General features: G+C 42.2%; 1 protein-coding gene across 7 annotated transcripts in view; it reads right to left on the bottom strand.

The window, feature by feature from the left end:
• Positions 1–23,704, bottom strand: part of pcdh19 (protocadherin 19) — a 52,701-nt gene that overhangs the window by 11,957 nt on the left and 17,040 nt on the right. For 4 of the 7 annotated variants that reach the window (XM_067518885.1, XM_067518884.1, XM_067518879.1 and 1 more), the window contains exons 3-4: positions 11,708–11,766; positions 9,838–10,010 (exon numbers count right to left, since the gene is read on the bottom strand). In XM_067518885.1, the coding sequence (XP_067374986.1) occupies positions 9,838–10,010; positions 11,708–11,766 (232 nt within the window). Of the gene's footprint in view, positions 1–9,837; positions 10,024–11,707; positions 11,767–23,704 lie in introns of all 7 variants that reach the window. The other 3 variants (XM_067518882.1, XM_067518878.1, XM_067518880.1) reach the window with 1 other exon arrangement.

The raw sequence follows: 23,704 nt of genomic DNA, 5'->3' as shown, positions 1-23,704 counted from the left end.
GAACTAATAGGCAGATATTTTCTGATTTGAGGAACATGACATATACATATATAATATATAAATAAAATATACATGTAGCATGCAAAAGGATGATGGCAGGGGTCTGACACAGTGGTAGTAATTGGATTTCTCAGGCCCTGTGCCAACTGATAACATGCTGAGCTGTGACATGAAAAGTCCTTATATGTGGCAAGGGAGCAAGGTGTAGCAGAGTGGAAGTGACAGGTGTCAAAGATCCAATTCCTGCGCTTCTCTCGATCCTTGAGCTTCTTCTCTCTGGAGGCAGTTAAGGAACAACCTCCCCTGTAGTACAGCCAAACACCAAGCTTCACATTCAGTTGCAAATCTAAACTAGTTAAACCTACGTAAAGTGCAAAAGAGGAGGTGAAGGAGGGAGGGTGGAAGGTAGGCAGCTCTGTGAATATAAGAGGTCACAGCTTGATTGCTTGGTTTATTTATTCTCTAATGCTGAGCTGAATACAGATGCAGCACACGATTTGTAAGATGTGCTGGAGAACACACAAAGCAGCCTTAGACCCCCACACGACATCTTATAGATGCAGGAGGGGGAGTGCAGTGTCTGGCCACAGTTCCTTCCTTGTCCTCTGCATTCATTCTGGCCTCATCTTTAACGAGGACTGCAGGAGAACAGGCACATCATTAAAAAGAGCCATTCGGAGACTTTCCCGTCTACCATTAAACTTAACAGCCGACCTCTCCCATTACCTTTTTATCCCCCCCCTTCAAGGAGGTGGGAACAGTGGGGTTTTGAAAAGTCACAGTTGGCCGGCAAGATGCATCCATTGACGGAATTCTGTACCTTGTCAACTGGTTCACAAGGAAGGAACATGAGTAAAACCTACTTCAAGGAAGCAAGAGGATATTTTTCTGCATAAAATAATTAAATAAGCAGATTAATGTAAGACTTACTGTAGTATTTACATAATTCACACGAACCTGATTTTACACAATATACTAATGTGATATGATAATTAGGTTAATGCCCAAAAAATGTGTGGTAGCCTAAAGGAAACATCTTATTAGTAGCACCATATAAAATTAGAGGGCCTTTGTGAATAATGCTTTTAATGTTGATGAATTTACTTTAATTTGATTATCCACCACCGCCGGCTATGCCACAATGAGGAAACACCACTTTGCATCTTGTTTTGGCTCTTGACCTTTCTCACACATGAGCATGAGTCAAAACGGGCAGTATTCGAACTACAGAGCTTGTGTAATTCACATGGACTAGTAAACTCTGTCTCGTTCATGTGATACACTTCACAATATTGATTTCTATTCAACTAAGATGACCCAGTTCAGCCTAGTAGAAATACACGCTTCCTTAAGATGAAATACTAGAGCAATGCATGAGGAACAAATAGAGCACAGAGCTTTTAACGGTGGGGGGGTTGGGGGGGCGGGGGAGACGGATATGAAGATGTGTTGAAAGACAAATCCAAGCAAGGTCTAGTGATAGGTGGCCAAGAAAAGGTCTGGGGAGGCTGCCCAGGTTTCACACACCTCAGTGGGTTCCTCCTCTCTGTTTCACATCAATAGTTTATGATCTGGGTTACTAGAAGCCACAACGGGCCTACCACTATTGAGACCCACTCGAAATGTTGCATTACAACAAAGTGAGCTCATTCATGCAAGGTCATCTAGGGGACAGCGAGGGAACATTGACACTAATTGGCAAATGAAAGATAGTAATGACAGAGGTAGTTTGGATGACTTCTCTTTAACCTCTGTTTAACTTATGCTGAGCACAAAATCCAAAGAGCACATTCCACCATGCAGTGTCACACAGTAGATGCAGGGTCTGAGCGAGAGAAATTCTGCATTTCAACGGCTATAAAATGTTACAGAATAAATCACTCTCACTGAATATACATGAAGAGAGCAAAATATGGAAATATTATAGCAGTATGCCTGAGGTAGTAACCTTTTGTTGCCACAACTGAGGAGGACGACGTAACTTTACATATTCCTGCTACATATTCCATCTGAGTTATAATGTCGGGGGAAACAAGGTGATGATAACTAAGAAAAAAACCAGGATGGAGATGACAAAGGCAGAGGGGGACACAGTGAAATGAAAGAACGTAGGAAATCTCAAATGGATTAAAGAGGATGGAGGTGTAGTGTTTTTCCCACAGAAAGGAAGTAATAGGGTATAAAAAAAGAAATAGCACAGGAGACAACCCCCCCTCCTCCTCTTCCTCTCTTACCCCAGCTGCAGTGATAAATGTCTCTTTGTATTCTGGACAGAAAACTGCGGGCTACAATGTAGTTGTCAGAAGACAGCTGATTTTCCCCTTAAACAGAGCAGAGTATATGCTTAATCTTTCCTTTCACAGAGGCAGGAGATAAAACAAATGCCTCATGCCAAGACACATAATGCCCAGAAAATCCATCCCTATGCACTACATGTTTATGTGGCATGTAGCTACCAGCGTGTACAGTGCATGTGTTGCACTGTAGCAGGTGTGGCTACAGCGCAGCAACTGCACGCTATTTGTACTTTTCCTAAATTTTGGAGCATCCTAAATCCCAGCAGCATAGCCATGGTTCCACTATGAGGGCTCCTAAATGGGAGTCAGTGCTACAGGTAATGGAGCTGATTATAGCTATCTTGGATAGGGGCCAGCTGCCAGACTCTGCCCTGCCTGGAGGGAGCACAGGCTGCCTGGTGTCTGATATCCTGGGATCCCTGTAATACAAGCCTTGCTTTGGCAGTCACTCTGTGACTATCCTGCCCACTTCCAGCCACACACAGAGGATCCTTTGAGTTAGTCGGTGTGTATAGTATGTCCTCATCAGGTTGTTTACCCCTAATGGTATCAATCTATAGTCGTGCCATTTCAGCAACAAGCCTGTGGTAAGTCATGCCTTTGTAAAGAAGTATTAAGGACTTTTGTCACCAAAGGATCAGGATCAAGTCCGAGTTATGTTATCTTTTTGCTTTTTTGTGTCTTAGAGGCCAAGCGTTCTGGTGGCCAACTTCAATATTACATGCACAAAGAGCAATCCTGATACCTGAGACAACAATGGCGAGTCCGATGGCCAAGCATTTCCCTGGCAGTGCCATACATCTTACTCTCAGCTGACCTGCAGCCATTAGAGTTATTATGGCAGTAATAGTCCCCCCATTTCTGATCCCAGTGACGACACTACAGTTGGTAGGTTCAGGTTAACGTTGCGTTTTAGGTCAAAGCTATTTCCTTGTTACGGTTACATGGCCGTTGTTGTCATGGGTACAACAATAAATGTGTGCCTAAAGTCAAGGGACAGTTGAAATAGAAACTAACACTGACTGGCGGAAATGACAAAAAAATACTGGCCTCCTGTATAAAATGTATTGTTACCACGCGACTTCCTTCCTAGAAAGACTCTAATGTATGTGACCTGACTCCATTCTTTACGCCTGTCATAATTACTATGGCTGTTAAAACGTTTTGCCACTTGAACATAAACATATGTTGCTTTAGGGCAGACGTTTCTTTTACATATAAAATGTCAACTAAAATCCAACAATGCAGTGAAGGAAATGATTTGCCTTGGCTCATTGTCCTTTTTTTAAAATCATGATACGGTTCCATGCAACAGCCTTTGCAAGTCCACAGCTAAATGGAAGTCACAGAAACCTTGTCCCAATGAAGATTCGGTTATTTAGAGAATATGTGGGCAAGGTGATACAGGTGCTGTGGGAAGGCGATATGCTGAGAGTAACAAGAAAGACACACAATTTACAATAATCAAATTTAAATGGTCTTATTATGAATATGCAACTATTAGTGGATTCCTTTTTCTGACTCACTTGTATTTGTAATTTCAGTACAAACAAGTCTGCAGTTCCTCTGGCAACACAACCCTCTGTATTATTGCTACTCGCTTTCTAGTGGAAAAGGGATTGTGGCCATGCGGTGACCTCAAAGAATTAAAAACACAATGGTGTGGTTAGGAAAAATGGCTGCTGCCTCAGATCTTCAAACATGGAACTACAATCAATCTGAGCCACAAAAGGCGAGCAGACTGGAGACAGCGCTATAGCTCTTCTACTCATAGTTTTTCTCTCCTGGGCCATCTCCTTAGCTTTCTCCCTCTTGTTTTCCTCTCCTCTTCCTCCTTAACCTTTAAAGACACACACCTACAGTCACACACACACGCACACAGGCACTCTATACACTGTGTACACACTCTCAGACACATTTAAAATTCAGGTACTCTCTTCTCTCTTTAATACACACTCGGCCCCCATCAACTTCAGCACATTACCTGTTCTTAATCTTCCTCCCTCTGTCTGGGATCATCCTGATCCCCCTGTTTTCCCATCTGCTGTCGAATGGGGCCCAGCTTGGCTAGGTGTTCAACAAACAACTGTGATTCACTTGGTTTCTGCGGAGATTATTAACACACCTAGCATGCCACAGCGTCATGAATAAGCAATGGAGATCCAGAGGCCTATTTTCACTCTGTCTCTGTGTTTCCTCCCTCTCCCTCCCTGTCTCTCTTGCCCTGCCGCCGTGTGAACTGAATGCCAGGATTGTCTAGAAAATGAGCTGTCAGTGGAGGGCCTGCAATGAGATACATCAGGCTCATTGTGAGCCCTAGAAAATAATGAACTATTCCCATTTCTCTCACTGATATGTTCAATACGCTATCCATGACAAGTGCAGAGAGATAAGCAGTCTCCTCTTGAGCTGATTAAATACACTGGGTATATTCAGGAGAGCTCTGGCAGAATGAGGGTTCAGGGGATGCCATTATAGTATTACAACATTACTATATATGTTTACAGTCTGGGCTGGGGATGAAGGCCTTTTGCCTGTATTTCTGTTTGTATGTGCAGTGAGAAAGCGCAGCTTGAGGCAATACTTGTAAAAGCTTAACAAAGAATCAAACATGCCAAGTCTGAGTCTTTCTTCACATCTCCCAACTTATCCCCCTTTGAAATTACCCAAATAAAAGGGGAAGGGTTTGTAGATGATTTTTATTAAGAATCCACTGCTTTACTTATGCAACTACTGCAAACAAATACCACCAAGGGGCCACAGCCAATTCTTTAAATTTAGAACAGAGATGAAAGCGGAGCAGGAACACAGTTGCTTTACACAGTGAAATATGTAAAAATCACATATTCCCTTTAAGTGATAGAAGCGTGTCTGCTTTGCCAGGGCCAAAATCAATATAGGTCAGCTTCACTTTATTATATTCGGTGTAATTTTAATAAGACAAAGCCAGAAACCTCACTGAGTTACACAATTTAATTCAGCGATGTAAGTGCGATACAAAAGATGAGGCCAGATGGACACAGCTTGAAACCACATTTTATTTCCTTCTTTTTCCTCAAGTATCTACCTCTTGGAGGCAAAATCTGCATCTCCGTTGTTCATTATAGACTGAACTACACCTGCTTCCAAACATTCACTGGTGTGTTTGGGCATGTGGTGTGTGTACACTCGATCTTCCTTAATGCCTATATTGCACTGAGCTCTTTGTCACTGTCAGCCATTTTACCTCTACCACAGGTTCCACATTAGATTAGGCAAATCCAAATCAAAATGGATGGTCCCAGTATAGAGTTTGTATGTTAATCTAATCATAAAATATCATAACACAACAAGTGTTGTTGCCTGCACGAATCACAAGAAGAGTTTTGATGCATAATTCAATCAAATGTTGTTTGATAATCAGTCAAATCCTCTGGCACATTCACAGTTATCTTGGAATGAGAGAACGGGGAAAAAAAAATAAAAAATCACTCCTACCTGTCAGAGAGATTGTTTCCTCTTTTTATTTTCCCTCGCTAAGACTGCTTACTAGACTCTCCGCTCATCTCTCCATCTCTGTGTCTTGCTCACACGCAGACTCTCTCTCCCCCTCTCGTGTTGTCAGCACAGCCCTGTTCCTGTTGCCTTCCTGATTCTGACACCTGTCAGCATTTTTGTTAGTAGATCAGAGAACTGCAAACTAGAAATGTTCTCGTGTTGAATTTAGGGCAAGTTTGCAGCAGAAACATGTGAGGCGCCTTTACTCTTGCTTTAATTCAACAGGGGAAGGGAAGTGCTTGACTGGCATAAAGTTGGGAAATGTGGGTTGAATTTGTTTCCATTCAATAGATGGAAACTGAAGAGAATGACAGAAAGACATATGTAGTGAGAGGGAAAGAGAGAGAGAGAAAACGTAAGGGGAGCTGAAATCAATTAAGAACAGCGAAACCCTGTGGATCTGCTGATGGAAGAAGGGAATATGGAGAAGTCTGCGGCCCATGGAGGGGGCTTCCATTCCTGGGCCCAGCTTCAGGCACACACCCATAGGGAGCTAACAGATAGATGAGAGATATTCTCCAGAGGTGGAGGCCAAAGAATAAGTCAGAAATAAAAGAGGCCTGTTCCCTGTTCTGGCTAATTGAGCAGTCTTGGATCCCTTTGAGACTAATAAAACAGGAGACTGGGATTTATATGAAAAACACTCACACACTGACCTGAAAATAATCTCGAAACCTAGACCAGGAACCTCTAAAGCCACGAATTGGCCACTGACATCATGCTCTCCCTTTCCCTCCCGCAGATATAACTCGAGCGATTTAACAATACACGAATCTTAATCCTTAAAAACCATGGCTCATCCATATCCGGGGGAATTAAAGTGTGAGCTGTGACAATCAAGGGAAGTCGACAAAATAGATTTAGCTCTCTTTGTCACCAGCCCCCTCGGAGTCTGTTCCCTTGCTTCTCCCTTGACACTAATGGTTCTACAGAGCCGAAGCTAGCATGTCGCACATTTTAACCAAATCCCCCTAACTTCACAGACATGGCTATAAAGATAAAAAAGAATTCATTTTATATAGCTCTTCTTCTCAGTTTATAGTTACAACGATATCATCCACTTTTATTCTATTCGGAGATACGAGGGAGCCATTACATAAAGATAGCTCTTCCTTTATAGATTTTAGGAGATTTAATGTAATTTGTTCTTTGGACTTTCCTAATCTAATCCACTGGGTGTGGATATTTCAGGTCAGGTTTTAAAAAAAGAGCATGCACGCCTCTTTAGATTCCTGGCAGGGATTCAACAGAGGGGCATTCACTCAGATTTAAGTCTAAAATCTTTTCACAAGCACTTTGCTGAAAGTTACCGTGGTAGTGGTTGGTGCACATATAATGAATTGTAACAGAAACGTAAAATGCCCACTGTGATAACATGCTGGGTTTAGTTAGTGGCTAAACCTTGGGTCACAAATGGAATCCCACATGAAAGCCCACAACTTGATGGTGATGCAGGGTCTTTGTGTAAAGGTAACAGGCTGTCTCCTGGGCAAACAACACCTTTACATGGCACGGGGAATGGTAAACATTTGCACTGTAAAAGCCTGAGAGTTTAACCCTTACTCCTTCCACCCTCTAGCTTCCTTTTGTTCTCAGCACTTATCAACACAAGAAAAGAGAACAATAAAAACGCACAAAACAAGGCTCCTCTATCCTCTGCTTGTGTGTGTTGTTGTCCTTTGGCAATTTGAGTCTCTCAACTTGTTTTCTGCCTTAGCTGGCAGGAGAGGCGCGCGATACAACAGTTACTCCCAGAAGACATCTAAGCAGCAGGGTGTTTAGTGTACATGCCTACTTGTTTTCCCTCCAACCAACTGAGTTTGCAGAGAGTGTCCATTTTTGTCAATTAAGACAGATGAGCTCAAAGCACAACCACATCATCACATAACTGTAACCACCACAGTTCTCATATTATACTAACATCAACTGTTCTATTTCTGCCTTTGTACTCAAGTCAGTTTGCGAAGAAGAAAATGAAGCATGAAAACGAGGAGGCTACTGTTCTCCTGAGGAGGCAAAAGAAAAAAAAAATAAAATAAAAAATACCGGAGGAGAGAGATTCAACTGTGTGTCATGCTGAATCTTCCCATCTCTGTCAGCCCACTATGCCCTTTAACTATGTAATTGGACCGTTGAGATAGTAATAGGGGGACGATTTCATTTGCTATGTCATTACATTTCTGCACGTGTCAGGATCTTTGGTCAATTCATTTAATAATTATGAACAGCCTCTCATTACTCTCCGGTGTGAACATTGCTGCTTCCTGACTTTCAAAACAAAGGGAGGAAAGACTCCAAGTGAAGCCATTTTGTTAAGTTCGCACTGAGGAAAATTGCTGGCCAAAAGTGATCCTGTAACTCATCGCAGTAAAAAAAGCTAATAATAAACCTATTGTAATTCCAAGCATATACTTTGTTATCATCTATTTGTTCTGGTCAACAGAATGGACAGCACTGTGAAATAGCCTCTTGTTCTGTTTACCCGCAATGGGGAGCTGCATTACGCATTCAAAAGGCATGCATCCATTTTGCTGAAACAGATACAATCACTGGTGGTGTCAATGGAAAAAAAGAGCTGCATGAAAACACTCCCCTACTTGCAATATTCTTCATGTACATCATTTCTAATTGTCCCATTAATGAGATCTCATTAGCAGAAGACCTGTCAGCATGCATTTTTCAGAGAAACTTTTGCAGGTTACAAAGTAATTACAGCGTGCAACCAATAGTCAGCAAATTCACATTTCATTGTTCATTACTGTTTGATGCTACTGAGAAACACAGGAGCATAAATACAGTACATCTATCAACATTTTCTAAACCAGGTTATTGATGATCCATTTTGTATGAAATCATTCTGATAAATCATAAGGGTAGGTGGTCGAGGAGGAGTCTACACATGTGTGAAAGTGCTTCTTCAACCACACACATCTCAGACCACTGATAAAAATAGATAAATAAAGTAGGTTTGCTTTTCGTTATCTCTTGCTCATTAAAAAATTTTCCCCCATATCAGCTGAGGAGGAAGAAAGTATAGTAGTGAGGGAGTAGGAAGCCTTGGTGGGGTAAGCAGAAAGAAATCCAAATTATGTCGATGTTAACTGAGGGAGAGAAAAACTAAATTTGGCACAAGTTCTTAAATTGGAGCACAGCGCAAATGTAAAGCTCAGATACAGCAATTGATATCTGTAAGTGCTGTCCTCAAGAGTGTGCTTTTAAAATAAAATGTCCGGAGTTTCCTCCTCGCTCGGAATGAAAAAGCTAATATGAGTCATCCGAAAATGTCTGCAATTTTCACACACGCTGACTCTCATGCTCTGCTGCAGTTGCACCTGTGCATGTGGTTTTTCCTTTGAGCTCGGTAAATACCCTCAGGTGCATATAGTAACATCCTGGTCTGCTCCACACAGCTTTATCCTGCTTTCTCTGCTCTCCTTCGCTCTTACTGACCCACTCTCTTGCTCCGTCTGAATGGCAGTAGTTAAGAATGAACATGACCCTTACACTGACTTCTGCTAACCAATGGATGTCTTTTTAAACGGTGAGTCAGAAATGAAACATCAACATTAATTCCCTGCTAAATGATCCTACTGAATAATGGATGAGGGCATGTGGAGATATGTAGATTTCCACCTTCTACCTTTGTGAGCCTAATTGCTGCCATTCAAGCACATCTAAAGTCAGCCCCACTTCAAGAGCAGACATGGTTACTATCAGTCAATAATGTTGCCTAAGCCTGTATCAAAGGGTAGCTTTCGCTGTCAGAGATCCATCACATTAGCTGCTCTAGCAGGACATCAAAGACAAAAAACGGTGATGCTCAGACTTGCACATCTGAAGCCTGTGATGGGCATAATGCACCTTAAAAGATGCTCTAGTGACATACACACACAGACAGACACACGGGCAGAGACACACAAATACACTTTATTCTTATCGTGAAACAGGCAAAATATATTCTGAAGCAGCACACGTGCGCACGTACAAGTACAGATTTTCTTACCTTGGTCTGGCAGCTGGCAAACATTGGGGGGTACAGTCATGTTCAGCACGTCATTGACAGCCGTGTCAACATAGTGTCCTCTCTGGACATCATGTTCACTGTCGGTTTGGTCGCTCTCCTCATGGCCGCTGTCCTTCAGACTGTTCCCCTCTAGGTCCTTGAATGTCGATGTGCTACATGGGGGCCAGGAGGGAGAAGAGGGAAATGTTGATTAACTGTCACATCACCGTGTCTCACATGCTCTCCTTTGTCCCCTTGTCTTATGGTTTTGTGACGAGCTGTCCATCTTTCTTGCCCTGTCCCTTTCTATGTCCTTTCTCTGAATTCTTTGCCCTTTTGTGGTCCATTTCCATGAATTTAAAACAGTTGAATTTTAATTTGTTGTAGGATAAAGTTTGGTTAAACACTACAAAGCTTCATTCCAGCCTTGAAACCATGAAATAAGTAGAAAGTTTGAACTGTCTGGAGCCTTTTTGAATTAAATAGACTTTTTTTAAACTTCACAGACAGCACGGCAGTTGAGGGGTGCCTCTGCCAGGGACATTTTGGATGGATGCACTGACTTCAAGGACATCACATTGAACAAACAGGAGGCACTCACTCACTACAATCAAACAAATACTGCGGTAATCAGGAATTCCTGGAAGGAAGATGGATGTAGGAAACGCTGGGAGCATACAAACTGAGCATCTGTCTTGTTTGGTGCTCACAGTCAATAAAGAGGGTGGGGTAGGGGGGTACAATCAACAGCTGCACAGTAACAGCGTGATTTCCCTTCATTTGATTTCTATCCCACTGGAACAAATTCTGCTGTACAAACAAGACTAAACAGGGACGAATATATGAACATGTGTTCTTGCAGAGGAGGAAAAACATATGAATGAGTATATGTAAAGGAAGGACAGAGGTTAGAAAGGAAAGAAAAGAACAGACACAGGAGAAAATGAGAGTAAACAAAAGTGTGCAAACAAAAAGAAAGGTAGAAGAAGTGAAGGACAGTACAAGGTAGCTGCATTCCAGCTCAAGCCTCATATTCTCCAGCCTGGGAGAGGGGACTGCAGTGGAGGTAATGCTGGCGCTCTGATGTTATCACTGTAATTGCACCTGTCCCAGACCATAGGCTCACTGGCTCCTGAGGGGATTTCTTTGTAGTGTGCTGCAGAGGCCCACACTTGAATGCTCTTTGTTTACATTAATGCAGGGTAACTTTTGAGGGGGAAATTGCCATAATGGGTTTTCAAAAGGCTAGTATGGCCTCAAACAAACGAAAGACTGGAATGTTCCATAGCTGCAGGTGAAAAGGAAGAATTGTAGTTTTCTAAGTGAGCCTGGTTACAAAAAGCTCCATGGCTGGAGGGAATAATTATATGACCCTCTCTATTCTAACCCCAAACTCTGCATTCCTGCACCGCTATCTAAAATCACAGCTCAGGTGGACCGAATAACAATGCACAATGAAAACATGTACTCTTCCCTTCTTCAGTCAACAACAACAAGAAACATTTAACTATAGAAAAAAGGAGAGTAATTGCTTAAATAGTATTTAAATATTAATTAGATGTTTAAAGGTATACCTAGGTAATGGTCTGATTCAGAAGAAAATAAATGTCATTATTTCCAGACTCCGCTGCTCTATGTAATCAAATAATCTAAAACTGGGTGTTTGAGGTTCATTTCAAGTACAAAACACATTATGGAGTAAAGCTATTTATCCCAAACTCTTATCCTCCCGCTGCAATTATACGTGATGAAAAAAACACGCAGGAACATATGCAAACTGCTGCAACGCTAGCTGTGCACTCATTAGATAAAACAATTACAGATAACAGTGGTAACGAGGTGCTGGTAACAATTCTTAATCAAGACATACCTTTTAATGAGGTGGGCTCTGCTGTTCACGTAACTGGAGTCAATGGAATAATTCTCCGTCTGTAAGAGAGCGATGCAGGGGGTAGGGGGATGAGTGGGTGGGGTGGGGGGTTGTGGTTGAGGAATGATGGGGGCAACACAGAGAGGTACTTTTAATAATGGAAGCAACCAAAATAATGTTACCAGTAATTGGCTTTCAGTAGAAATGTTATTTTACACAAAGGCCGCAGTGAGCAGCCTCGTCTTTCAAAGGGCTGAATCCTATTCTCTTTCAAAGCACACACACAGAGAGGCTGACTGGGAGTTGAGAGCTGAGGAGAGTGCTGCAGTGAACTCAGCCTCTCTTCTCCTTTTCACCCTCCCTGCTCTCTATTCCTTGCTCCCTCCCTCCACTGCCAGTCAGCCCACTGTCTTTAAAATGTAGTCATTAGGGAGGACCGACTATCATGCAGACAGAGAGAAGAAAAGTTTCCCTTTTTTCTTCGCCGAACTCTTCACTTTTACCATGTTTGAGAAGACATTAATGTGGAAATATTAAATAAATAACTGCGAGAGAAGTAGATGAAATTAAGAGTGTACCAGGGGAATCTTAACTCTGCAATTGCAGATGAAAAGGCTTTCAGAATATGCATACGATAGATCTCTGACCCACATTAGAGAACATAGTTCAAAGGCATCCTACATTCATTTTTTTCAACATTTATTTAGCAAGGAGAATGTCTGACATGTAAGAGCACATGCACAGAGGAGTTGGTGTACACTGAGCAGGTAGCCCCTCCTGTGTCTGCCAAGCATCTACTCACACTAGGTAAGATGTCAGAGGGCCAAAGTGTATCAAAGGCTCTCAAAGGACTTTTCCAGTTCTGCGAAAAGCCAGGATATGACCCTTTTGACAAAGTTTGATAAGATGCAGGTGTTTTCTGTGGAAAGAAAGTGGAGCCTTCACTTAAAATTCCAAAAAGGAGATACTTTATCCTGATAAAAGCTCGGAGCCAATTGCTGACTTCCCAGGGAAGTCTACAGTACCGATATCAGAGCTGTGCTGGGGGAAAAAAATAAATAAATAAAGTCACCCCTATGATAAGAAAGGTTAATGCAGGCACTGAAGCACAGTTGCTGATTATCAAGTGAGCTACGCATTTGACACAGGCCTGCTGTTGAGGTAGCTGCGGCCATGCACAGCTGTCATACACGGTGACCAAACAGTGGTGGATTAAAACTCAGTGTGCAACTCTGTGCACTCTTTCCTTATTAGATGTTAATGAGGTTGAACATTTTGAACTTTTTCGCCGACTGCAGCGAAGTGAAACCACAATGCAATGAGGAGACTGAGCAGTGAGGATGAGGGAGCAGACGAAATGTCAAACATCAGTCCCAGGCTTTTTGGATCTTTTTTGAAATAAATACATAAATAAATAAAAGTGATGCTGGCAGATCACAGCAGGCAACGTGTGCCGTTTACCTCTGGCAAAGAGCTATCATGACCTGTTTGCAGTCTATGAAAAATGTAAGAGCTTATTAATGCAACCAAATGTATGTCCTTGTTTGTTTAGATTCTTGATGTTGATGCTTTTTTTCCACACAGCTTAAAAAACAATATATTTGCTGTGCAGCATCATTATCTGACTGATGTTGACACAGTTTTTGTCTTGCTATTTTCTGTAAACTTTAGGAAGCCTCTATGTACAGATATACACATACTGTAGATAATTCAATATTCTCAAAAGCATTGGTCTTTCTTTAATTATCAGGAACTGTCTTTTGCCACCTCACCCTCCGCTAATTATTTTTGCAGGAAAATGATATAATGACAAGCTAACTATGCAAGGCCAGGCCTCTCCATGTGGATTACTAAATTAAGATGCAATGTGTTTGTGCTAAAGGTTAGCATCACCGCATCTCCTTTTTACCATTTGCCCCTAATTAAACTTTAACTTGTTAATGTAGAGAAGATAATTCATAAAAAGGAATTTAATTAACATTTTATTATTAGCCTTTAATTTGGAGCGCACCATGTTTGTTCTCTATATTACCCCCGACTCCTTTTGTTCCCATTCAGCTTAACTCCATTAGGCATCAAAGTTAACAGCAGTGGTAACATACTGCAACTCGGATTCTTAATTAACTGAAGATTAACATGTATTATTTGATTAATGTAGAAATCCTCCACATTGTAAAAATACAAACATGCTGTTTATCAAAGAACAATTCCTTTAAAGAGTTATAGATAACTAATGTTTCTATTCTACAGCAAATGTACTGTACATGCATATGTTTTGTGTTCCACCTGTGCTCCACTTTGGTCCCACTGAACATGAATTAAAGTGCCTCATCTTCTACAGTGGCTGCATATCCACTGAGAGACTAATGAAAATGCAAGGCATGAGTAACAAGGGGAAAACTTCATTTAAGAGACAAGATAGAAAATTTCTTGTGAATGTCACTCTGGCTGCAGCCTGTAATTGGTTTGGATGGCGGGTTCTGTGTGAGCACGGCCTGGAGAGGAAGGCAGTATGCCCCTGCTCTCAAGCTGTTTCAGTCCTGAAATGAAACTGTACTTTCTATAATGCAATTATCTCTTAGGGTTTTTACATAGACAACTTTTTGGGCACAACCACGATGTTCTTTATTATATTCAACCATACTTTTTTTGTGTGTATCATCAGGTCCTCCACTCGAAGTCCTCTTCAATACAGCAGCTTTCACTGATCAAAAGATTCCGTGCAGATAACTACATTTCCTATATTTATCAAATTGACAGTGGAAATAAACAAACATCCAACATATGAGGGCATAACCTTGGGCACTGATGAATCACTCAAAAGCTTCTATTCTGGCAAAGAATCGGATTTGCCTTGGCTTCCTGTAAAGAAATGTAATGTCCGCCCCCACATTTCTGACCGACCTCAAATTGGAAGACATGTCAATAAATCTTGCCGGGAGGTCAAGTTTCAGGCAAGAGGATGAGGACTACTTAACTACAGTGAGGACGCCACAAATGGCTACTTAATCAGGTTGGACAATGTGTTGTTGTGATCCGAGCGGCCCCGGTTTGGCGGCCAGAGCCACTCTATCCCCATAATTATTGTTCCGTTTCATCTGGGGAATCGGAGGGAGGAATGTAGCTCCTGGTGTGGCTGGGTGACAGATAGGTAGTGTCAGGGTGAGTGGGGAGAGAAGTGGAAAGTGGCGAGAGAGAGGGTGAAGATGGGAGGAAATGGGTGTGACTTGACCTGCTGTGGCAGACCAATAACTTTCCCCTTTTCGCCCTTTGCCTCTTCCTCTCCAGTAAAACCTGAGGCACAAAGACGATAGGCCCGATTCTCAGCCACGGAGAGGAAAAGCAATCTCCTCACCTAGTTGCTGGCGTAAGATTTGATTTGCCTTCCTCCCAGCGTGACAATTGCTTCTGTACTCTGGATGCAAGTGTATTCATTGTGAGGGGGCATTGGGAGCACCAGAGAAAAGAGGAGGGGTGGGGGAGTGAAGACACGAGTTGTTATACCAGTAAACACCCGACAAGTTCAGCAGATGTCACACAGATAGGAGAGAAAAAGAGAGAAAAAAGCTACACAGCTGCCCCACTGTATGCATTATCAAGGCTGACAGCACAGTATAACATTTAAACTAGGAAACAAGCTATGCTCAGAAACAGCAACATGCACAAACAATAATTCTGATAAAAATGCTGCACAAGATTACACAATCAGTAATGTGTTTCTTAGTAAAGAATCTAATTTATAGACAGCGTTTTCCATTAGGCACCGACATGAAACCAGAATAGTGGGACTTCATAAACAATCTTTGTCCAGAATAATTATCATTTCTTAATTACAAAATTAAACATTGCTTAATAAACATAAAATCTGATCAATTTCTGCAAAGTTAATATAAATGTGTATATAAACTGAAGGTATTTAAGCAGAGGCGGTTGTGCTTGCAAGATTTTGCATTTGACATAGAAAAAAAAAGAATCGAATGTTTCATGTCTGTCATTGACGCAACACTTTAACGTCATCAATTTAGCTGACCAAAAACATCTTTCTGTGCAGCGGGCACCAAACGCTCTTACAACCGCACTAAGCACAGCTTAAACATACAGAACAACAGACTAGATAGAATCAATTAAACTGTCAGATTGAATTCTGCTGCTTCTTTCTGAGCACTTTGAGGCTGTGCCTCAGTCTTTGTTTATCGTTGCTGCTGCTCACTCATGACTCCCCTCTGTCCCGGAAGGAAATGCTACATATAATGTGCCTTGTTATTGATATCCCATTGCTAAAGGAAGGTATAAGGAGAAAGAGATCCAGAGAATATACAGGCCAAGCCAGCTGTAATAAAAAAGCCAGCCTCATTATTAAGTTGGGTTTGATTGTGGTAAAGTTAAAAGCATAGTGGTAAAAAAAAAAAAAAAAAAAAAAAATCCGGGGACAGAGGGAGAAATGAGAACAAAAACTCCACTGGATAAAGGATGAGTAGCGTCTGAAACTGGCTGTTTACAAATGCATCTATTCCCCTTATTTAATTTTGCAGTGAGGATGCACAGGAGTCTTGTGTGTGAGTCTGCGGGTGACTTTCTCATCCTACACATTATGACTGTAAGAAGAAATGCTTCACTTTGAGTCGCTTGCACTTTTACATTCTTGCACACGGACAGACTCTTTCTATTTCTCTACAAAGGCGCTGCTCCAGTAATCCCTGATTTGCAGGGCTGTGCTGGTGCCCGACCACCTCTCCTATATCCCCGCACCCAGCAGCACCTCTAAACAGCTCAGATTCAGTCTGTATGACACCCATGATGAAGACACAGGCCACAAAAGCACCTGCTCGCAGTGGGTTTATATTTACTTTGCTATGTGTGAAAAAAGAAATGCTCTTTGGCCCTTGAGCTGCCACAACCCTCCACCACCACCACCCCTCTGCCCTCCACCCTGACGACCATCATCATCACCACCTTCTTCCCGATTATAGAATTTCCCATAGATCCTCTGCCATCTGCTAGATTATAGATTTCCCTCTTCCTGTAGAGAGGGCAGGGTCCCTAAGGGAGGATCAGCAGTAAAAAGGGTGAAAGAGTGCCTGAGGCACAGCCATGGTTGTGGATGAGATTACATTTTCTATTTCTGCCTGCTAAAGGGAGCCTGCCATGATGAATACAGAGAGTTGTTACCATTTAATATCAACTGGCTCCCCTGCAAACTCAAATTATACACAAATCAATTTTGACAGAAGGCTACATGTGTGACAAATAACCTGCCACATTCTCTGCATCATTTCACTTCATCACCCATCAATTCACCCCAAACCCTCGAGCCCATTTGGGAATCAATCATGTTATGAAAGTGAGTGGTTCTGTGGAGGGAAGGTTTTTAAAAGCTTCCTTGCGCTACTGTAGTTTGTACATTTTTGTCGCATTTGTGACTGGACGAAAAAAAAAGTATTGATTAAAAGAAATTATGAGGCTACTTGTATCCTTGTCCACATGTTTTATGTGTTGAGTATTGTTTCAGCAAACTAAAGAACAGCTTTACACAATGAAACAGAAACGTTAACACCGCACCACTTCCTGCTTGTGTTTCCTCCTCCTTTTTCCTGTCTTCCCGTGTGAAATTGGACAAATATTTGTCCATTCTAACCAAAACAATCACTCCTGCTCTCGTAGAGGAAAATGGCCGAAGTACTAGGACTCCTGCTTGTTCCACCTGTTTATCACCCCCACAGAGGAAACTGCACATCATGCAGTTGACTTTTATTCGCAAACACAGACAATAGTCCAGACCAGTCTCCATGTCACTCAGGCCTACAGGCTCCACAGAAGTCCAGTTAGTGGAGATGTGATTAATTATACATACATTGATAGAAACAACATTCATTATTCATACTCTTCTCAACGTCAAAGCTATTTCCCTCCCTTTCAGCATGATGAAAAGATTTTAAATAATAGGCCCCCTTTGCAGACGTCTGCATTCCAGCAGAGTCGACTGACGCTAAAGAGGCTTAAGTTAGAGCTGTTGTCTTACCGGGGAATCACTGCTCGGGCCCAACATGTTTCGAACTGTCGGTGGCTGTGTGGCTTCTAGTGTCGGTGTTTTTGTTTTGTCTTTGTCTAAAGAGACAAGCCTGGCACTTTTAAGCTGTTGGGTTGGAGTTATAGGGGCCACTTGAAATGAATAGGGCTCTAATGTGTCACCAGACACGTAAGGCTGGATAGGGTTTCATTTAACATCTGTTCAGCGTACAGGTCTTCCTGTGTCTTCAGACTTATTCTATACGCAAGGCAGAAAGAAAACCTGAGTATCTCTACAAGATTACAATTCTTGGTTTTACATAGTAAAAAGGGGAAGGGGGGAAAAAGACTTGACTATCTACACTGTTTCCTTAAAGAAATCGGCTTATGTTTTTGAAAGCCTGTGGAGCCCAATCAAACTCAAATAGAAAGAACGTCCCCTTTAGGCAAGTCTTGGGGGATTTTCTTTAATTTGGATGTCAGATTGAAAAGTTTTCACACTCCTCTCATTCCAAAATCCGTTAATGTGTGTATGCACCACATGAAAGAGGTAGGTAGCGATTTTTTTTTAACAGACTCAGGAAATATTGGGGATAACACTTAATCCAGGTAGAGATTGTTGTTTCCGCTGCCTCTGGGAATGAGCATTTCAAATGAATGTTTGTAGTAGTCATTTAATTTTTTCTTAGAGAATTACTATACAGCATTCTCCCTCCTGTTTGTGCCCTATATTAGCCAGTGTTGAGGGGGAAAGTGGGGTGCACTAAATTAGTGCACAAGGAATTCCCAAAGGTTTCTTCCCGCTTCCCCTGGGCCGAGCCTTAAAAATAAACACTCAGAAACACAGCAGATTATGTAAACAGATTCCCCTTAAATGCTTACATGAGAGCAGCTACTGAATAAACAGCCTAACTTTAAGTCAATTTTGAAATCGGAAAAAGTTTGAATTAATTTTTGATTAACTCAGTGCACATGAGGATGACAGAAATTAGAGACGGGTAAATTTGTGAGGAGAGCTGATCGACTTGCACTCTACACTGCAGCGGAGCACAGCATAGTACATTTTCGCTTAGCAGCTTAAAGGTGGCTGTCAGCCACATCGATGCTGCTGTAGTCGCTCTGTCTCTCTCTCTCTTTCTCCCTCCCTCCTGCATTTTCTCTTGCTCACTGTGACAAGGCATCTTTCCAGACATTTTAGTTGGATGGAGATTTGCAGCAGCTCATTACAGACTGGGAGGCTCTGTGAGCGGATGCAGTCACTCGGAGATGGATTGAGTGGGTCTGTTTATTGACATGCCTTAATCTGACACTGGGTAAAGGGAATGAGTCACCACCTCCAGACACACTACCACATCACAGCCACTCCAGCAAATAGGGAGGCAGCACCCAGGATACAAGTGGAACTTCATCAGCGCTCATTAATCCAACTACCCCAGGCAACTCGCTCAAACAAACCATGTTTACACTGTGTGTTGGCTGGATGAAGGGGTGATGGAGCTTTCAAAGGGCATGTGTGCAGGTGCTCTGATCCGCAACACACACATAAGCACGCAGGCACACACACACACAAATGCACATACTCCTGCCCCACACACACATACAAACATGTACTCCAGACTCCAGCTCATCATAACCCACCTGCCCTCCTAACCCACAACCCTCTAAACACAATATCTCTGTACACCAGCTGCTAAAACTCAGACGATGCACTTTGTCTCACAAATCAGAGCTGGTGCACAAATCAGGGGTGACTGGGCTTGACGCCAAATTATGTATTATAGAAAGGGGCTTTTTATTAAACAGATGGCCAAACGAGATCTTTAAGGTTGCGTCACACCAAGGCTACTACCATCAGAGATCCAGCTTTGGAAGCCTAGTTACCTTTTTGATCCTATTTGCTGGTGCTCCAACATGAAGCACATCTGGTGCTAATATTTGGGATGGTCTTTCTAGGCAGCTGTCAGTGCGGGGATTGACAGCCGCGTATTAGCTGCTTGCACATCACCACCACATCTGTAAATCCAGCTTGTTAACAGGACTGTGACAAGCTGCCATCAGGGCACAGGCGGAACAAAACAACTCTCAACACTATGTGGTCCAACGTTACTGTTTGTTTGTCATCACAACACTGTTCAGTATATTTCCCGAGAGATGTGAACATGTGAATTCTCTTTACTTTACATTTAACTGCAAATTTACAAAAACCTCCGCAAAAAAAGAACTATGTGTGAAATGTGTAAGCCGGTCGCAAACAAAAATAAATCTTTCTTGAAGAATGCACACATGAAGACACAGGCGCACAGGCAAAACAAGCAAAAGGGAATCAACACTATGTGAGTCAGAAAGGGAATAATACAACACAAATTTACAGTGCAAGCCCACATGTTCATACACAAACACATACAGTTGCAGTGGGGCAGAAAGTCAGAGCGGGGCCTGCTGCCGTCTCCGTCAGGGACTGGAAGCCTGGCAGCTTGAGAGGAGGGCCAGTGGAGACGGGGGCCAGATGCAACGAGCTTGACCCACTCATTTGTGAGAGAGGAACGGGGAAAATCTGTGTGTATGTGTGTGCGTGTTTGGGGGTGGGGGGGTGGGGGGATTTCCGCAGCTGAAACACACAAGGATTAGCCACACTGACTTCATTTAATTTAATTTGTATTAGGGCCATCTATGGGGGAAAACATCATTTTTCACTGCAGGGTGGGGGGGAATGTGGGGTCATGGAAAACAGCAGCAGACGGTGAATCTCTATCTACCACCCCTGCAGTGAATCCACAGTGGAAGGCAAGGAAGTGTATTCCTCTGGCACACACACACACACACACACACACACATCTTGTTTTTCGATAATTATCATTTAATATTAAGTCAAATGTGTCCCGTTGAAATGCATCTTAGACTCTGCATCCACTTTTCCACAGTTTTGATTCTTTAAATAAAGACTTCAAATCCTTTTGTTCTGCCACCATAAACAACATGTAGTAATTTTCAGTGCTTAGCAAAGCTCCGCTCTGTGTGTGCGCACGTGTGTTTGTGTGTGTCAGTGTTGCAAGCACACACACTAAGCTGTTATCTAGTGAGAACATATCTTAGGGGTGGATGTTTATCTCTACTGATGCAGATTGGATGAGTTCCCATTGTCTCAGTGCAGTAGTACATAATATTATTTGTCTTGTTTTTTTTCTCCCAGGCTGATACAGTTTGATATCCTACAGTGGAGAAATCCTTTTGGTTACCCCCCGTTCATCTAATGTGCTTTTACTTGTAATCTGGGAATTTAATAAATAAAAAGAGGAGGAAAAAATATACACACAATCAAATCATTCAACTCTCCTTTTGTCCCGTGGAACATGACTTAAACTTTTAAACAGAGGAGAAAAACAACTGCAATGAGTGAGCGAGTGCCCAACATGCCTCCTCACAATTTACAATAGCTCTGTGGAAAAATATGGCAGCGCTCAGCCATTAAGTCTGCTGTAGCCAAAGCCTGCGGTCATATGAAAGCTTCCTTTCTGTCTTGTGCAGGTGACATAATCTGAGAGAAAGCTAATGTACCATGCACTGGGAAAGCAGTTTTATTACAAACACATCCAAAAAAATAAAGGACAAAAAATAAATAAAAAAATAAAAACGTGTGAGCTGCAAAAGCATTGCTTTGTCTCTGCTAGACAGAAGGGACTGTACTGTTGGAGCCTGTTCAAGACTATCAGGCGCTCACAAGCAATCGTTTTTTCCTCTCTCCCCCAGCCCCTATCAAAAGATGTTACTGTGTAAAATGTCAAAGAAAAAAGAGGCAAGAGAAGTAATCTCCTTTTCCTTTTTGATCGCAAGTGGAATAATTGGAACCCTCTTAGGCTCATTACATGAGTTGCCCGCCAGCCAAAAGACGGCTCCAACTGCCCCTCTTCATTCATGTTGGAGCTTTGAAAAATATTGCTTCCTCTAGTAACAACTCCTTATGAGATGCAATGACTAGAGGTCTTGGTACCTACATTAACGGGTAATCCAACAATGCCTTTGAAAATATATCTTTCAACTACTACTGTCAAACATCGATTCAGAGAAATGGGAAAGAAGCAGCAACAATCTGGGTCTGTAATAATATCATTAGACATATTGCACAGCAGCTCTCACACTTGTTCTTTTTTTGGCAATGGTAAGGTATTACATACATGTAGTAAGTTAATTTGGATCTTTATTACTAATAGCCTGGTCTTCATTGTTATTACAACTATGCTTGTAATTATGGTGACTCTAATTACTATTACTGTATTACCCACATTAACCTTATTCTGGGTTTAGATCACCCGCACTGACGGTAGCCAAGCCACGCCTATGAAGAATGGCACAAATGTCCCTTCAGATAAATCCAGTATAATTAGCTGCGTGCCTTACAGGGCCTGTGTGATGGTAATAATTAGAGCTACTGTAGCAAAGGTCGTGCAAAACAATTTAGAGAGGATGCAGGCTGCATGGGTAATGGGAAGACAGGGAGAATGACAAGAGGAGGGGAGAGCTTGGATGAATATGGAGACTCCCGTCTTCGGTCTTTCAGATTTGAAAGGCATATTGTGGTTGCTTTGCCTCTGCACATGCTTCAATTTTAACATATGCTCTCAAAATAATAGGAATTGAAAACCCATTTTAAAAGCAAGTAGACTCCCACCTAACGTAGTTTCAATGGATCCACGATTTGATTTGAGGAAAGCGCTACACGGTGTATCTGTGAACTGCTATCAGCTGAAATCGATTCACTGCCTTTGAGGTGTGATGGCTGCCTCGTCGCCCCTGTTGTAGCATCTGTTCATTAGCTTGGGTTTAATGTGTTTATGCCTACCCTTGGTTATCATTATTAATTGTGAGCGAGAGAAAGCGAGAAAGAGAGAGCGGTTGAGAGTGAGAGATGTGTTGCTCCACCCAAGTGCACAGGTTAATGAGCTGAGTCAAAAATATTGACACTGAGGTAAACAAGTACTCACACTAAGGTACTTCTATTTCTACACTGCCCCATGTGGCTTGGCTCTCTCTGTAACTCCCAAACTGCTCCTGAGCAGAGAATTCAGGCTTTACAGCCTGGATCCCACCAGGAATTCGCTCAGCTCCCTCACCTCTCCACCGTCACAACCCGATGAGATAAGTAACAGTCTCACACTCAAATATAGCATCTCAAACAACACGTATGCTTATGTGCGCCAGACTGGGCTCTATTCCCTGTTGCAAAACTTATGGCCCCCTTTCTCCCCAACTCCCAACAACACTTCATTAGCAGTGAGAGGTACAAACAGTGCTAAAACGGTGGAATAAAATCTTCTATAGCTCCAGTCTCCTGAACAACGGTCCTTAAAAGTTCAAACCAGAATTTTGCATGCTTTAGCTTATTTATTACAATTTAAGCATTTCTTTAATTTTTTTATATTTTTCTGTGTGTGTTCTACTGCAGACCTTTCTAACTGCTTACTGCCCTCTGACCAGATTTTAGTTTAAAAACTACTTTATGCTTACATTGTGGCACAAAGAATTGAAACAAGCAGAAACAGCTAGTTTAACCCTGTTCAAGGATAATCCACCTACCAGCAGTGCTGTTCATAAACACGTTAAAAAAAGCCACCCATTGAACGCACTCATTTTTCACTGAAGGGCGACTTGAATGTATCATTTTGAAATTAAAGAACGTGAACGTCATTCGCGTGCAGGGTGAATGTGAGCAGCAAAGGCTTCATTCACTCAATGTGTGTCCCTACAGTCGGGTCACCTGCCAGCTCTCCCTCATCCTAGCTCTCTACCATTGTTCACCCGATATGTGTGTGAGGAGTTCAGGGACTGTACAGAGTGTAGGTGAGCAGCTGAAGCACTATGAGTCGAATGGCCTGTATGAATCACAGAAGTCCACCAAAACATAAGTATTTCAGGGAAATAAAATTTCTATGATGTGATGTCGTTGGTTATGTATTTCAGTGATTATTAGCAGAGCACCACTGGCTCTAGAAAGGA

Source organism: Channa argus, chromosome 10 (genome assembly GCF_033026475.1).
Source record: "Channa argus isolate prfri chromosome 10, Channa argus male v1.0, whole genome shotgun sequence".
Classification (NCBI taxonomy): Eukaryota; Metazoa; Chordata; class Actinopteri; order Anabantiformes; family Channidae; genus Channa; species Channa argus.
This window is presented reverse-complemented; position numbering and strand designations above follow the sequence as displayed.